This window comes from Podarcis gaigeae (genome assembly GCF_964106915.1).
Source record: "Podarcis gaigeae genome assembly, chromosome: 3".
In the NCBI taxonomy this organism is placed as follows: Eukaryota; Metazoa; Chordata; class Lepidosauria; order Squamata; family Lacertidae; genus Podarcis; species Podarcis gaigeae.
Window position 1 is genome coordinate 32649926 of NC_139680.1, and position 18090 is coordinate 32668015.

Sequence of the window (18090 nt, forward strand, 5' to 3'; positions counted from 1 at the left end):
GTATACAACTGCCACCCATCTCTAGGCTGACCAAAGTCTTAAGCCCAGGAGCCAGGCTTGAAATGCATTGCTTGAACAGGTTAGCTTCCATAGAGAAGTTTTGTGTCAGCCTCACTTTGCTTTCCCATTTCCAGACCTGCCTCCTGACCATATGCAAGGCATATTCTATAGGACATCTGACTTCACAAGGAAGTCATCTGATGCCTCCCAACTTATAGAGATGAACAGTGTGTCCAGATGGCTGCATTCAAGGAATCCAATCCTTTGCTCCAAGTTTTGTGCCATCCTCTCTCTTGGTCTTTTCTTCGTTTCCAAAGCCACAGCTGTAGGGCCATAGCTCAGGGTCAGGGCATGCAGAAGGTCCCAGGATCAATCTCCAACATCTGCAGGTAGGGCTTGGAGAGCCACTAAAACCCTGGAGAGCCACAGCTAGCTAGTATCAACATTTCTGTACTAGATAGTCCAATGGTCTGACCCCCATCCACTTCTCCTTATCTAATGCCTTATACCTCCCCTCTTTCTCACAGGTGGGCTCCTGCTATTCAGCTTCAGAAATGTTTGTGTTCCCCCATCTCCCTTTCCCTATCACTGTGAGCCCATCTTTATTGAGCTGTGCCCTCCCATTTTGGTATGCCCCACACAGCTAGAGCATGAATTCATCTTCTCATGTCACCAGGGTTTCCTGGGACCCCAGAGAAGCAGATACTGCAGCAACTCCCAGGTTTTAAAGGTCCTTAGAAGGAACTTTGGAAAACAGCAACCACCCGCCTGCAGGTTTCCACCGGCAAGATTAGATTTTCCCTTTAGCTTTGAAGGAGTGGGAAGCCCCTCTAATAATGGTATCTTCAGGAGGATGAAGAAGGAAATTCTGTTTATCATCATTAACTTGGTATCACGACTGAACTATTGCCTCACCAGGCATTTGCTCAGGAGACTATAATTCATCTGGACTCGCAGGCAGCAAAGTATGTAGTAAGCGACTGTCAGGGCAGCTTTTACTATACTCCGGAAATCTGTAACAGGTGTGAAATGGAGGGTTGGCTTTCCTATCTCTCTGGGATACTTAAAGCAAGCGAGAGCAGGGAGGGGAGTCCCACCAGAACGGGCTAACTCTTTCAGCGCCAAGGTGGACCAATCGCACGCAGCCGGGAGAGAGCTGTCCAGCGCGGCGTGGTGCTGAAACGGCTCGGAGCTTTTGAGATTTCAGAGAGCATCAGGCGACTACCTGCAGCTAAACTGTGCTCAGCATCAATAGCTCAGGACCGCCTTGCGCGATGAACTCCATTTTGTTGCTGGGTAAGTTCTGCAGAGTTCTTCCTCGTGGAACCCAATCCTATACACGCTTACTCTGAAGTAAGTCGCACTGTGTTCACTGGGGCTTGTTCTGAATTAAGTGTGCCTATAGGACAGCAGTCTCAGCTGCCTGTTGGAGGGCACAGAATTGGACATTGTATATGGTCCCTACCACTTATTGGACTGCTCCCTCCTATTGTATGCAATATAAAGGATAGACTTTGTACTCACACATTTGCTATAAGTTAAACTTTATTTTCCTCCTTCTCTGCTCCTCTCCTATTCAAACATAATAAACTTGTTGAAATGGCAGCTGTTTTGTTTGCTTTTAGAAACTTTGCTTTTAGTCTTTGTGACTGTAAAGGGGAACTATTTTCTTTTAAAAATATATAAGCAATGTGCTAATTTAGAGCTCTGTGGTCCTCAGACGAAGGGTGGAATAGAAATTTAATATATAAAATTGAAGAAATGAATATGATCAAATAAAGGTCTGTAGTGAGGAGAGCAGTTTCCTATCCTACCACAGCCCACTGTTCTTAACATGAGCAATTTTGTTCAGTAGATTCAGATAGCCACTTATTATTATTATTATTTTCAATTTTATGCATTTCAATAATTTTACAATAATTTTAACATTTCAAAACTTCTCCCTCTTTCTGCGGTACCTTAATTTTTAAAAGATATTTTCTGCATATCTAAATTAACTTAATTTGCTCATTTATTCATCTACTATAAATGTATACTCTTATAAAACTGCAGGTTATTACAATAATCCTGCCAATGTTTCTATCTGTTTACAGTTTATTTGTAAATATTCAATAAACCATTTCCATTCTTTTATAAAAAGTCTGTTTTCTAGTAAGTTTCGCCATTTCTGCATATTCCATAAGTTTTTGTATCCATTCTTCTTTTGCTGGGACTTTTTCTTCTTTCCATTTTTGGGCAAGTAACATTCCTGCCACTGTAGCTGCATACATGAATAAATTTCTGTACTGTAGTTCTGTCCCTATAAATCCCAAAAGCAAGGCTTCTGGTCTTTTTACAAATGTTATTTTAAACATCTTTTTCAATTCATTATATATCATTTCCCAGGAAGCTTTAACCTTACTGCAAGATCACCACATATGATAAAAAGAACCTTCTTCCTCTTTTGTCAATTAACTCGGTGTTAGGTACCATTGATACTTCATTTTCATATAATTTTCTCTTAGACCATAGCATGCTGTAAATTTTATATCCATATTCCACATCGTTCCCACGCTTCCACATCTATATTATGACCAATATCTATTGCCCAATGTATCATTGAGTCAGATAGCCAGAATTTATCCCCAATTAAATTGACATTTGCAGTTACTAAGAAAATGTAATCAAAGTGAGATGACTGAAGGACCACATGGCTGTCACATGGCTGACTGGTCTCTACGACCATATAGCAGAGCAAAACTTCATTCAGATTTCTATTACCAGTGGGAATGTATCGTGTACTGGGAGGCAAAACTGTTTGTCTGACTCAGCCCATTCACTGTCTCTTTAGCAGTGTGTTGCTTCTTCTTTTGTGCCCAAGGTTACTAGTGCTCTGTGGAACATGGCTAATCCTTTAAATGCTCATGACTGTTGATGCTTCATGAGTCACATGGCTTTCTTGTTCCCAGAGGCAATGTGTGATTGGAACATTCTTCATGCGCTCCTGGCATGGCTGGAAAAGAGCAAGCTGTTGAAGAGCAGGTGCCAGCTTCACACTAAAATGCTATCTCTATGGTGGTACATATTTAATTTTATTTCATTGACTGCCAAGAGTGACACCTAGCCAATGTATTTAGGCTTGAGTGATGACCCGTTCCAGTCTGTAAGTAGTACAGTGGCAGATCACCCTAAAGGTACTATATGAAAGGTAACTTATCAAGTAGATCTGAAAAAGTGAGGTTTTGTTTAAACAAACATATGCTTGTTTGCTCAGGGGAATGTCTAAGTGCATGTCAGGCCACAAGAAAAGCTATTGTTACTACTGTTGACTTTTCCCTTTGGTTTGAGGTAGGTAGGTGAGAGGAGGAACAGAGAAGCCGGCCTATAGGAAGCTGCAGAATAAGAATAAGATGTTCCCATAAAACCCACTTTTTTCAATCCCATTATTTTTACTTATTAACTCTAATCTTCTGAGGAAGAGGAAGAGTTCCTTTTCACACAGCTGTCTTTGTTGCTTCCTGATGAAACTGCAATTGCAAGATGACAGTTGAGAGAGTGGAGATGTCAGATGGAACTGCTGGGTTCCTGCTGCTGTTGCCCAATGTAATAGCTAATAGCCCTGCACCTCAGCACTCAAAGTCCCATTGTTTGCAGGGGGACTTTTAAGAGTGTTGTATGTGCAATGGAAGGGACGCAGGTGGCGCTGTGGGTTAAAGCCTCAGCGCCTAGGACTTGCCGATCGAAAGGTCGGTGGTTCGAATCCCTGCGGCGGGGTGCGCTCCCGCTGCTCGGTCCCAGCGCCTGCCAACCTAGCAGTTCGAAAGCACCTCCGGGTGCAAGTAGATAAATAGGGACCGCTTACCAGCGGGAAGGTAAACGGTGTTTCCGTGTGCGGCTCTGGCTCGCCAGAGCAGCGATGTCACGCTGGCCACGTGACCCGGAAGTGTCTCCGGACAGCGCTGGCCCCTGGCCTCTTAAGTGAGATGGGCGCACAACCCCAGAGTCTGTCAAGACTGGCCCGTACGGGCAGGGGTACCTTTACCTTTACCTTTATGTGCAATGGATTATATCGGCTTCATCTCCCCAGGCACCAAAAACTTAATGGACATATTAACAGCAGAACCTTCCACATAGCTAGACTTATTAGGGACATGAATTGCAAGCTGGATTGAGCCCTAGCAAAGCTCGTTTTAGAACCTGTGCTCTGTGCAAGTTAGCTTGGATGTATACAATATAACAACACATGCACGCATATATATGTATGCATATATATATATATATATATATATATATATATTCTGTATATGTGGCATATCATATGTTGACATATTTAATTTTTTTTCTTAATTCTTGATTGTCTGTTACTATAATATGACATTTTTTCCCCTGTATTGAAAATCCCTGTAACATATGTTTTTTAAAAATAAATTAAAAAACAAAACTAATTATGCACACATGCACACGCATTTTTAAAGTCATGAGATTAAAAGTTTCCTCTAGAACCTCCCTTTGAAATAGTGAAGCTCAGACTGAAGCAGGAACAATGGCAATTGGAGTGAAGCACAGAATGGGGAAACACTTGGCAAAGGTGAAAGAGAAGAGAGCTCAGTCTGCTTAGAAAAAAGACTGAGTTCCTTGTTCCCTGATGGATCTAAACAGGGGTATCTGAAATTCAGCATGGGTAACCTTGTGTATCTCCTTTACCCTTCCATGCTCTCTACAATAAAACATTGGGTAGAAATGCAAAGGATCCACTGCTTATCACCAAGGTTATATTATCTGTTTTGCAGTGCTGGTACTACATTCCATGCATGTAACTGCTTTCCAGACCTCCAGATGCCAAGAGCTGAGAGAGAGATGTGAAGCTGCAGGAAATGGATGTGAAAGTGTCTGGGCTTTGCTTGAAGAAGTTTGTTGCATTTCAGGTAACTACAGAGAAGCCATAGATTGCTCTGTGATTTCAGAGAACCAGCATTCCTTGTCTAATCAGCTTCCATTAAAATGAACACTGAACTGAATTTTAAAAGGGAATTCTTCATTTCCCAGACATGTGGTAGGAGAGCTCATTTCCTGTACCCCTATGGAGGTGGGCATCATCACCACACACTTAAATGGAGGGAGCATTCCATAGAAACACACCCTTCCATGCCTAATTCCACATTCATTGACATTAATGTGAAAGATCTTATAGACTGAGAGGTGCATATGCCTGCCGGAGCTCCTGCTTACACAATGAATTGCTGAGTGGGTTGCTAAACTCTACTTCTTTGCAACTGACTACGTACTCAATGAAAACAGGGACTGGAGTATTAAATACAGTTACTAAGAAGAAAACGCCATTGCATATGGGCTAATTCTGATCATACAAAAAAAAATGTTCAGGGGTGGGGAGGGGTAGACAAAGGTGTGCAGATAGCCCCAGGGATGTGTTTCCATGAAATAAAAGTTGTTAAAGCATCCCCTATACATTTTGTGAATACAGGCATCTCCTCAGTTCAGCAGGGGTTATGTTCCTGGGTACCATGTGTATACATGAAATCACACATAGTGGGGAACACCATCTAATAGACTTGTAAATTCCCTCTAAACCTCTGGAAACCCTTAAAAAAAACCTTTAAAAACACTGCTTTGTTTCAAAATCCACCAAACTCCACTACAATCGCTCCCTCCAAACCTACATTCTTAATATCCAAATTTCCACAGGCCTCAAAGGTCAGTGCAAAGGCTCCTGGGATTGCTAGTGGTTTTCCAGCTCTTTTTGTGCCATTTTTGCAGTTTCCCCATTCTTTTCAAGCCCACTTTGCCCTCTTTGCAGTTTACATTGATTTATTTATTTCCTGGCGCCACACGTATAGACAGAGTCACATGGGTGAGTGGGGAGATGCCTATTGTTGGGAAATTTATAAAAGGAGGCAAAAGGACTACAGAATTTCAGCAGGAAACTACGAGGCATGCACCTATTACAAATCAAACTGAGCCTGCAACACTTTTGCTGGCACAAATGGTTTCCAAGTAATGCATACAATTGACCTGATAACATCATGAGCACAAAGAATAATGAATGTTCAACAAATAGGCTACCTGGAGGGGCTGTTTGTTTGCAGAGGTTTGGAATTAAAAGCTTTGTAACGGAGTGTGATCATACATAATTACTTTGTCAAAAAAATGGGGGGAAATCTACGGTAAGTGGTTTTTAAGATGAGGATCCATGGCTCTGATCCTATGGGTTGCTCCTTAAGTTCAGTAATACATTTGAGACTGCCTCTTTCCCCATCCCCACCCCAGAATATAGCTCTTGATGTTCTTCTGAACCATTTCCTTACACTTACTGACAGATATAACCTATAGCATGTCAGACTTAGGTGTTAGGCTAAGATATACAGCCAGTTTAAAGTTAATAGAATCTATACTAAATCCCCAAAGTAGTAGTATCTACAGTATAATATATACAAAGGGGAAATCTCATACTTTTCATTTGAGTGAATCTACATTGCTAAGAGTTACTCTGCTCAACAATAACAGGAAACTATTATTTTTTTTAAAAACTCCAACTCCTACATAAATGAAATTCTGGCATTTTAATTGAACGGCTGAATCAACAGACTGAATCAGCCTCATGAAACTTGTAAAAGAAATGTACACCAATTTAGCACATGTCCTAAACATGCACAGATTACATGAAAGTCTTGTGACGTTGATAATTGAATTCTCAGTAGCTGCTGATCTTTCTCCTGGAGGCCAGATGTTAACACAAAAAGTGAAAAGATAGGGGTGGGTTGGCACTTATATTTTCAACAAGTGTCTGAGTCTTTAAAAAAAGCAAAAACTAAATTGTCCCCCTGAGCAAGTACATTTTGCATCCTTTCCAAATGCAACCAACAGGCCACAAAGCAAGTGATGCAGTATGAAACAGCATCTTTCAGGATGGTGTCCATGACATGGGTATTTTGAGTGAGAAAACCACCACTTCATGTGTTTGCCATCAGTAGTCACATAGTAAAATGGTCTTGAAAAACGTGAGAGTAAAAAAAAACAGCAACCAGAATGTTCCACACTTCAGGTAACAGTGCAGCAACTTCCTCCCACTTTTTTTTTTAAAGTAATCCCTCTTAGATACACACAGCACATTTACTGATGATTGGAAACTGTTGAGAAAATACTTAATGGAGAGTGTGTTTGATCATCCACAGAAGAAGTACATATGCACCGTTCCACTTTCCAGTTCAGCAGACAGGACTGAACACGCAGAGAGCTCTTTCTTAAAAGCTACACCCAAGGAATATGCTAGCCCAGAGGTGGAGTGTGGGGTTGAATCAATAGGATTTTAACTTTGAAAAAAGAAAATGGGGGCATCTACACGTACGTACTCACAGGGACATGTTCTGTTGGAGTGTTCTTATTTTGTGGTGGTCTAGGGTTTTGAGCCACTCAAATTTCAAGCCTTTAAGGTGCTACGGGATTCCTTTCATACAAACTACTTCATACCGTAGTTTATATTGGGTCACAATGTTTATTCCCACTATACCCATTGAAGTGAATGCCCATGACTAATCAGGTCCATTCATTTCAATGGGTCTAGTCCGAGTAAAAGTTAGTTGAAAAGGCAGGATATAAATAAATAGATATAATAACATTAATGAAAGTATTAAGACTCATTCTTGCATTTGAAATCCAGGCAACAACTACACAGTAAAAGATTCAACCAACTGTAATAAAACAGTCAAGTTCTTAGTTGACCAGTTCCCAGAATTTAAAGACTGCACCTGCACTAACGATAACTGCAGCACTACAGCGTTGCTTGGCAAGCAATGTTTTGGGAATAAAGGTAACAGATTATTTTCTTCTCTAGAACAAAATAATGCAGTGTAATCATGGCCCTGATAAGGCTATTAACAGCTGCTAGAAATGGGAGCCGTATGGTACCTTGAGGATCAGGGGCTCTCAGCCATTTGCTGGGGAATGATTGAGGGAGAGGTCATGTCTTGCTTGCATGATGGACATGGGCATCTGGGTTACCACTGGGGGAAGAAGGATGCTGGGCTAGAAAGATCTTTGGTCTGAAGCAGCAGAGCACTTGCTATGCTCTTATGTTCATTGTGGCTTAGAGGTTTAGCTTTGACAAACTATCGGATTCAAATATTATATGGATCTTTGACCTCTAATTAGGAGACTGTGACTTTCCTAAGCAATTATAGTAGTCATCGGAGTCCAAAATTCAAGACAAATAAAGTACCATTCAAATCCAGACAAAACCAGTGGATTATTCCCTTCTCCCCAAGAACCCCCCCACACACAGCTTTTCAGGTTTTTCAGGGGGGCACAAGAAGCTGCAAAAGGGGAGAGGAGGGGAGGGGGACTTCCTTCCATGAACTTCCCTTGGGATCCAAGCCAATTCATCAACCATTTAAGACCAGCAATAAACCCTGCAAAATGACAAGGGTATGGACTCCAACTACCACCTTGATTAACATAAAAAGCAGAGAGGAAAAAACTAGTCTTCAATTAATGTTTGACGGAAGAAAAAGAGAGATCTAAGAGCACTCCATGAGGCATAATTCCACCCTTGGGTGCTTCTGTAGGGAAGGTTCTATCCTGGATCAGCCTCACAAATAGGCAGAATGAGGTATTCACCTCAGGCAGCATATGCTTAAAAGTACAGTAAGGTCAGAGCCGTGTGTTTCACATGAACAGTCCTGCACTCCCATAGCTAGCCTGCTATCTTCAGGGGCAGTGCGGAGGACAGTGTCAAAAGTCAGATTCAGTTTCCAGTTTAGTTGGCTTTTTTGTAAATATCCTTCGCTTCAGGCAGCAAAATATCTTGGGATGGCCCTGGTACCATCCCAAATAATCATGGGGGGGGGAGGTATTTACAAAGCATAATTCATGTAGCTGCTCCTTTGCTTATCAGTTTTTACAATCAGCCTGATTGCATTTGAAAGATGCAGCTGCGAGCATGATCTATCCAACTGATTTTGCTCACAAATTCTCTTTTGCACAGGGAAATCGAAGCTTTACGCAAGCACAGATGTCCAGTTAGGATTCCTGCCACAGACAAAATTGCAAGAGACTGTGCACCCAGGCATGTTAGGAACCGACTGCGCAGTTGCAAAGGAAATATGCCGAGGAGATGACACCTGTTTCTTGCAGTACAAGAAATTCCAGAGAATGTGCAGAACCAAAGTAGCAAACTGTAGCCTCCGTGTGGTGGTACAGAAATGCCTCACAGCATGGAAGGAGTTAAGGAGAACAGTCCTGGGGAGCTGCATATGCCCAGAACCACTGCATAAAAGATGCACTAAAATATGGAAGCATATATTTAACAACACATGCGTACAATACACCCAGGAATATCAAGCCTCTGCCATTCAGGAGGAAACCTATGCAGGCTTTGATGCAGGTAAATGATGAAGAGTCATCTCTTCAATAACACCAGTTCAAAGATACTGTTCCTAGCAACCTTGAGATGAATAGGTGTGATGGCACAAAGCGCCACTTTTTACATTTTAATTAAAAAACAAATGCAGAAAAACTGGTGGTGGGTTGGGTTGGGGTTCTCCCTGTTGACACCACTGCTCACAAATTCAAGCCCAAAGTTATCATGCTTATACGGAGTCCCAGTGACCTCTGTGTGCATTGCTTACAGGTTCTCATGCATAAGACTGGACTGTTGAAATCGACGGGACTTGCTTCTGTGCAAATATGTGTCAGGGTGTGGCATCACAACTAACTTCTGCTGCATTGTTCTCAAGGTCTTCCATGCAGGATCAAACATAGTCAGCCACAATGTGGCAGGAAACACCCTAGAATCCTACAAGAGATGTAGAGATGGCCACTCACTTGGACAGGAATAGATACATCCATGGAGGATAGGAAGATCAGGAGCTACGAGCTGTGAAGTCTATGTTCCACCTCCAGTGTTGGAGGATGTAACCAAGTGGATTGGTTATATTTCCCTTCAAAATTATAGGAAGGGCTTTGTATGCCAGCTTCCTTCATTTGGTGCAGGTATTTTATTTTCGGTATAAACAGACTCTGTTTTTGCACCTAAAGACACACAAATGCACACCAAAGGTTCCTGTTTCCAAAAAGGACAAAGGGGTAGTCTGATCTCTCCAGCACTTAAAATTGCTCTCCAAGATGTGGAGGGAAGGAAAAGGGAAAACCTGGACATTCTGGGGTCAAATCAGAAACCAAGATGGCTGCTGTAACTCTGGGACTGACCCTGGAAAATTGGGACACTTCGAGGGTATGTCATAGGCAACTGGTTGGGCATGGATAGAACAGATTGCAGGAACAGACTGGTCTTTGGCCCGATGCAGAAGGGCTTTTCTCATGTTCTTGCGTTAATCCATTCTTTTTATAGATAATGGTTGTTGCCTCAGCTAGATACCTCCTCAAATAACCATTGAATCTTGACTGCGTACCTAATCCCAAAGACAGAGAGTTATTTGCTTTCCCTCTGTTTTTAATTCCACGTTGCTGTAGCTTGCTGTTACTCAAACATCATTTACTCAGTTATGTTGTTACTCCTATGTTTGGATTTCTTCTAGGCAATTCAGATAAAATTGAAGCTGATGTGTAAATGCTAAGAGGAAACAGCAGGTGCAGGAGTCAGCAATTGACATGAACAACACTTGTCCCAATACTTGCAGCTGTTGCATTATGCAATCAGTGCATGTGAGTCAATGTCAGACAACGCTTTAAATTCATATGGTTTGCATCTATTCTCCTGCCCTGTTCACTGAATCAGGAGCTATGGCAAGCTACAGTTTCCATCCATCCCAATGGCAATGCTCAGAAGTGTTTAGCCTTTAAAAATGAAATATAAAAGGCCTCATTTGACCATGCAAACAAGATGAACAAAGATGGTAGTGAGATCATCTTTGCTGCCACCAGCAGAAACCAGTAGGTAACAGTCTGGTGTCTGCAGTTTATGGAGGACCCCTCCCCATCCATGGGTCCTATCAGCTGTCTGAATATACTGATTACTGACACCAAGCCTGGTTAAAAGGTAAGGTTGATGTTACTCTGTGTTCCACACTCCAACGTTGTCTTTGGCTATTGGGGTTGATGGAAGCTGGAGTCAAACAACATTTAGAGCACCAAATGAGCCCCACCTTTGCTCTGAACTAGGAATGCCTCTGCTAAAGGCCGTCAAATAACCTGATCGTCATTTTTTTTCTTAACATTGTGTTTCATTGCAAACTGCTGCTTCCATTTCAAATCTACAATTAATTTACAACATGTAATCTGTATAATATGTATCTCCTTCGTTGTAGATCACCTGAAAATAAAATCACAGTGGAAGTCATCGTCTCTTTCAAACTATGGTAAACAGTAGCCTACTTTTTAAACGTTTCTATACCCTGTATCGATTTCAACTTTGTGGCCCACATAAATTATGAGTAATCCAGCTTCCTGACCCCGTGCAGAATGAGACACTGCAAGCTCATTGCAAGAGCTGGAAATAGTGATGGCCTAAGGAAAATTACAAGGGCTAAACTGAGAGGTCTGGAGGGCCATATTAAGCCCCCGGGCCTGAAGTTCGCCACCTCAATGTATGGGGTGTTTTTTTTTTTCCAGAAAATGCAAATAGAAATGGGTTGCCTATGGTAGAGTGACCGCCATGTCACAAATTCAAGGGAGAGTTTGAGAACTGTTGTGCTTTCAAAATCACTCCTTGTACCCTTATCTCTATCATCTTGTGATCATTTTGCTGTTTCCTCAGAATACAAATACCTGCGCTCCTGCTTCCAAGTCAAAGTGGACTGTGTCAATGATGGAGTCTGTAACAGACAGCTATCTCGCTACCTTCAAGCCTGCCAAGCTAATGCAACACAGTGCAATTGGAATCAATGCCAAGCAGCCCTGCGGTCCTTCTATGAAAACATGCCTTTGAACGTAGCCCTGCTGTTGACCTTTTGTGATTGCATGCCGTCAGATGAAAACTGCCGCCAAGCCAAGGGATTCCTTCATGGCACACTGTGTGGAGTCAATATGGTCCCAGCTTCTTCATGCCTCAGTGTAATTGACACATGCCAAAGAAACGAGATCTGCTGGTAAGTGGAAATACATATTTTTGGTTGACTGCTGGCACATGTGTGTTTAATATAAAAATGCACAAGGAGCCCAAGATGATCTCTTATTTATTTGCTCATTCACAATGCAGCAAAAAATGTTTGCTTTCCAACTTACACCACAAGCAAAAGCTGTAAGAGGGTTTTTCTGTGATTTAAGCCTTCCTCCTAACCATCTCTGTCATTCAGGAAATTGATATAGATCTTTTGCAGGACATGTACATTTTAACTGTTCTTGAATGTGCACCCTATAATCCAGTCACTGCAAGGTGGTCTAACCGGAAGATAATGCACTTTAAGACTGTGTTACCCACAAGGCTGGGCATGGGGCTTGGTGCTTTTTAATAGCATTTTCATCCTGGTCCTGGAGATGCTCAGCAGAGTAAAGGATTTGGGATCTTAGCAGGGGCTTCAGAAGGCTGATACACTCTTCCCTGCTGCTGATACCTCTCCAGCTGTTCCTGTTGCCTCTCCAATGACATAACTCTAGTGCTAAAGCACATGAGCACATCTACACAGATGTAAAAATAATCAATATGCATAATTTAACATAGAGGTGCATACAGATTAACACTGAAAACACTGCAGGCAAATAAAGCCATAGGAGATGACAGGACTGGGCCACCAGTAGCAGACAGGACCATTCAAGGTCTAAAAGTTCTAGGCTTGCATTGAGAGCAGAGTTAGGGTCAAGTTACAGCTTATTATGTGCCATTCACCCAGCAATGTCTCTTGTTTATCTTCGATTTTGAGGATCATAGCACATGGAGGCAGGGGAGATGTTAAACCCACCTCCCCAGCTTCAACCTCCCAAACATTGCTCCCCATTGAGATTATGAGGCTTTAGGGTATGAACATGTCCAAGCTATATGTCCCTTGTTTTGTCACTTACAAGAAATTCTTCATTTTTCTTTCATTTTGTTATTTGCTAATCTATCCTTCAGCTCTCCCTGAATTATACATGAAAGGGAATAAAGGTAAAGGTAAAGGGACCCCTGACCATTAGGTCCAGTCATGACCGACTCTGGGGTTGCGGCGCTCATCTCGCTTTATTGGCCGAGGGAGCCGGCGTACAGCTTCCAGGTGATGTGGCCAGCATGACTAGGCCGCTTCTGGCAAACCAGAGCAGCGCACGGAAAAGCTGTTTACCTTCCCGAAGCGGTACCTATTTATCTACTTGCACTTTGACGTGCTTTCAAACTGCTAGGTTGGCAGGAGCTGGGACCGAGAAATGGGAGCTCACCCAGTCGCGGGGATTTGAACTGCTGACCTTCTGACCGGCAAGCCTTAGGCTCTGTGGTTTAGACCACAGCGCCACCCGTGTCCCAGATGAAAGGGAATACCAGGAAGAATAAAATGCATACACATTTCTCTTTCCACAGGGCCAAGTATGAAGCATTTACATCTAAGTGTTTAAAACCCTTCGCCCGACAATGCCTTGAAGATAAAGCTTGTTTCGAATCTTTGAATGCAAATGATCTGATGTGTTCTGACAGTGATGAGTGCCGAGCTGCTTATGTCGGAATGTGGGGGTCTGTCCTTCGAGGAGTCGAGTGTACCTGTGACACAACGCCACTAGCTAAGCAGACTGCATGCAAGTGGTTCCATCATATCCTCCACAGCAAATCCTGCTTCAGTAAGTTGAACTAACCCAAAGGAGCACCTCTCTCTTAATCAACCTGCCCAGGCCTTACAATTTGCCTTGTACCTTTGCCAGGAGGTCCCATTATGTGGGAACAAATGAATGAGTCAACCAGTTAACCATTTGCAGCTTAAAGTTTGCTTCATCTGCTAACAGGGGAAAAAAGATTCCTGTTTTTTATGGCCTTATGATAAAATGGGAATTCTAGCAAAATTTGCACCAGGCACACACAAAAGCAAGGCATCAGCAGGTTTAGAGGATTCTCAAGAGTTGCAGAAGTACACAAAATATTTAAGGGGGAAAAACTTTACAAGAATTTGTGTTTTTTTAATTACCCAATGGGGACTGAAGATGCTCCGTTGGCACAGGTTACTGGCTGGCTGTTGTGGCAGTAGGCAAAGGGACAGAAATCTGAGAGGAGGTGGAATGAAGTATCCTGAAAAAGGGCCTGGATGACAGGGTGGAATCCTGGACAGAAGCACTTCACAATCCAGCATTTTGTTGCAGGCTCTGCTGGCTTTCACACAATTGCTCTCTTTTTATATCCTCTTCAATTTACAGCTCAGATATCAGGTGGAAAAGCTGACCTTTACTCATCACGTATGGTTCTACCTGGAAAAATACTTCCTGTAACTGGAGAACGGTCTTCATTGTACAGTAAGTTTGGCTTTTTAAAAAAAATGAAAAAGCTCCCATCAAGGCCACTGGAGAGCCACAATGTTATGAGAGGCATAGGTTCCCACAGAACAACAACAACAACAAAAAGCACCAATCAAGGGGTCAAGGAAAGGAATCAAACCAAACTTTTAAATATTATTATTAAGAATCCTGGAAGCAAACTTAACATAGAAAACTCCTTCAGAGATAGTTTTTAGAAGCCGAAAGAAAAAATGAAATATGGTGATCAAGACCCTAGGAGATATTAAGCTGAGGACAGTGAATATTTGGTTTTAATTTGTACTATAGTGACTGCATAAAATACTCTTTGATGAATGTTTTAATTCTGTTTCCATAATTTAATTTTTAGCGGACACAATCATTATAATGATATACACCTCTTGCATAATCTTGGTGCTGGCGATAATCCTGCTGACTTTGTTAAAGACCAGGTAATTGCAATGTTTGTGTGGGGAATGCAGGGCTTCAGAGGAAATGTGTGAGAACGTCCTGTTTCCATAGTGTGTGGCTTCTGAATCCTGTGGAACCCTTTTCCTATTTGGTTCCAAGACAAACGGAGAGTTTCACAATTGCCAGTAAAATAGAAAAGACACATGAGGAATGCACATGAACTGAATAAGAAATGAAATGAATTGTGTACTGCATGTATCAGATAAGGCAGTACGTGCTGAGTCAAACTGTAATCTTAAATTTAGGAAAAAGTGTTATTTTATACTGTAAAATAAAGTTCAGAACCATAATACAGTCCCGTCCCCCGTGTGGAATGCAAGAGAACATGGGTGTAGCCAGGATTTATGTTGGGGGTGGGAGCAGGACACCCACCTATCCTGTTCCAGAACCAAGCTACCTGCAATGCGATTGGTCAGTTTGTGGATGCCATGCCTGTCACTCAGTTGTGTTGCCAATTGCATCGCCATAATATGGCCCAACATCATCCAAGTGACCTCAGCGAGCATTTCTAGTTCAAATATTCTGATTATTTCTACTTTTAGTTAAGTATTTTTATTTATTTACTTGATTGGGGGGCAGCTGCCCCCACCCCAGCTACACCCATGCAAGAGAGAAAATTGGGTGACATAGAGAATATTTATGCATTCCTTCAAGCTCCACCCATTTATGGCTTTGGCCCCACCCACCATAAGCATGTAGTTCTGACAGAAAAATTGGCCCTCAGCAAAAACAACCATTCTCCACACATTAAAAAATAAAACACAACAGCAGTTAAGGAGGAACACTTACAATTTATGACCTAAAAGACTCCAGCTGCCCTGAAACAGAAGGCGCATCATCCAGTTAATGTTCAGTGGATTTATTTCAATGACAGGCTGTATGTTTAACTTTCTTCTGGGAATCAAAGGGAGCTCAAAGTGCTTAACTGTGACTGGGTCATACCCAACATTTACACAACAAGTGATAATGGCTATTGATTTCGGTCAAGTAGATTGTGTCGCTCGTGTTTCATGGGTATAGAGAATGATGTTAATGCAACACACACATGTGTTTGTTTTCAGAGCTTGCACAACTGTGTATCAGGCCAAGACTGTTTCGCCAGCCCATTTATCTGAGAAGCTCATGATGCCTCGACGACCATGGATCGCCGACTGCGTCGATAATGCTATTTCAGGCTCTTCTCATTAGCCAACCTGGTGCTCATATGCCATGAAATTTCTCTTCAGAGAACACATGGCCTGTAATACTGCAGTTCCACTTCAGCAAACACTGGGCAACTTACTACAAGAGAGGACACTACTGGAGTTGTAATTGCTTTATTTGCCTCAGTACTGTGTTGCTGTGTTGAATTTAAGATTGACACATATGATATACTACAGGATGACACGTTTGGCCATGACATGTTTCCAGCCCAGCATTTGCCATACCGCTGTGTTGAAAATTTCCTCTCCATTTTTTCAACCATTCTCGAGCAGTCAGTGAGGAAAGAAATTGCATTTGAAAATTATCACAGGGAAGAGAAAATGTCAGTGAAATTCTCATGGACAGGGTACAACATTAGGGTGTACTTCTATTGCTTTTGAGATGACCAAGGCATATTGAAAGTGCCCTTTCATTCCTTTCACAAACCCCAGTTCCAGGCCCTAGTTTATTAATATCTATGAGGGTTTTTACCTCTTTACTGTGACAAAGTCTATTGTCCATTAATATACAAAAAAGTATTTTGCCAGATTGCACCTCTTATTTGCTCATATTTGCAGCTCTAAGCTGAGAGAACGGGTCACATTTTAGTCCAATGCATAGAAAAACAAGTTGCGAAACTTACCAAACGCCAAAAACATACAAATATCTACATTTGAGGCCCAGCCCAAATGTGCATTAGCCCTGCATGTATATCACATTGCAGTTGGAATGCAAATGCTAAAACCTAAATCACAGGACTTGTGTTACACTTCTGGCACAGGGACTGCTGCAACCCTGCTCTTTCCTGCACCTCAAGGAAATTTGAGAGGCGCAGCAGCAACTTCCCCCTGGTAATGCAATTTCCTAAGGTTTTATGCTGGCATGCAAATAAACCATGGCATGAGGGTCCTTTTGGGTGGCCCAAGTCACCTTCTCACATCATACTAGTGGCATGGGAAGGAGTGGTACCACTGTGGTCTTCATATGGCTGGGCTAATTTTACTGACCCTTTGCAGTTCTTCGTTTGATATGCTATTTCGTAAAAGCACTACAAATCTGCTCTGTCTCCTGCTGGGATTGTAATGAGGCCTTTTCAACCAGCAAACCTTTCTAAGCATTAGGACCCTTTCAAGTATTACGCTTTAACACTGGTGTGCAGAATCTCTTTTAGCAAATCTGCACCAGGATGCTTTTCAGATACAGGATATATGCTATCTCTGATCTAGGGGTTCTCCCCTAATTCCCTCCTTCCACCACCTCTCCCGCTGTGTACTGTCTGCTTGATAATTGGTTTGGCCAAACACCTCCTGACTGTGCTTTGTATCTATTCTACTAAAAGGGGAAAGGATCCTTAATCTGAGATACAGGTTTACTTTGGGAAATAGCTGAAGCACTAAAATACACTTCTTGTAGAGTTATTGAGTTTTCATTGGTGTAGGTTTTTTTATTGCTATTAAAAATAAACAAAAGTGATGTTATAATGATGTATGAATTCATCTCACAAGCGCTGCTATGGGAGTGGTGGATCCTTTCTAGCTGTGGAAACAAAGACTAGACAAAGATATGTTGAATCTCTTCTAGCTGTGTAGCTCCATTGGCACCATCAAGTAAGGAGAAAGCAGACACTAAGCAGAAAGGCAGCACCCAAAAGTCAAAAGAGCAGAGAGGCAAGATTATCCATTGTGAAATTTTCCCCACAGGGTGGGGGACAAAAGAGACTTAGTATATCTAATGCTGGTGACAACTTAAAACAAACAAACAAACAAAAAACACTTAGAAGACTATTTTGGCATTAAGCACTCTCTCGCGCGTGCGCGTGCGCGTGTGTGTGTGTGACAGCTAGGGAAGATGTCATCATAAGAAAATGACCAAAACGTGCTGAGTAGATCGCATTTTAAAAACACAGGGCAGCATCCAATGGACTTGTTCCATTAGTGCAAGGATTTACATTCATTTGTAGAATGAAACCTTCCTTCCCTCTTCTCTTCCCACAAACACCCCCATGCACGCCCCCAAATCTGCTCTGGAGGGTTGTATGAAAACCCAGAACAGATTTAGGAGGCACGCACAGGATTAGGAGAG

General features: G+C 42.1%; 2 protein-coding genes across 3 annotated transcripts in view; one reads left to right on the forward strand and one right to left on the reverse strand.

Moving 5' to 3' along the window:
- HMGCLL1 (3-hydroxy-3-methylglutaryl-CoA lyase like 1) overlaps nucleotides 1-18090 on the reverse strand; it is a 90299-nt gene that overhangs the window by 8549 nt on the left and 63660 nt on the right. The window lies entirely within an intron of this gene.
- Nucleotides 906-17481, forward strand: GFRAL (GDNF family receptor alpha like). The gene is made up of 10 exons (XM_083730433.1): nucleotides 906-1296; nucleotides 4770-4904; nucleotides 7655-7804; nucleotides 8978-9376; nucleotides 11259-11309; nucleotides 11708-12038; nucleotides 13439-13692; nucleotides 14260-14355; nucleotides 14726-14807; nucleotides 15888-17481. The coding sequence occupies exons 1-10, from the start codon at nucleotides 1275-1277 to the stop codon at nucleotides 16012-16014; spliced, it is 1647 nt and encodes a 548-aa protein (XP_083586559.1). The 5' UTR covers nucleotides 906-1274; the 3' UTR covers nucleotides 16015-17481.

Coding starts and splice junctions, on each gene's coding strand:
- GFRAL (XM_083730433.1), top strand. CDS start 1,275: ATGAACTCCATTTTGTTGCTGG. Junction 7,805..8,977: donor GCAATGTTTTGGGAATAAAG/GTAACAGATTAT, acceptor TCTTTTGCACAG/GGAAATCGAAGCTTTACGCA. Junction 14,808..15,887: donor CTGACTTTGTTAAAGACCAG/GTAATTGCAATG, acceptor GTTTGTTTTCAG/AGCTTGCACAACTGTGTATC.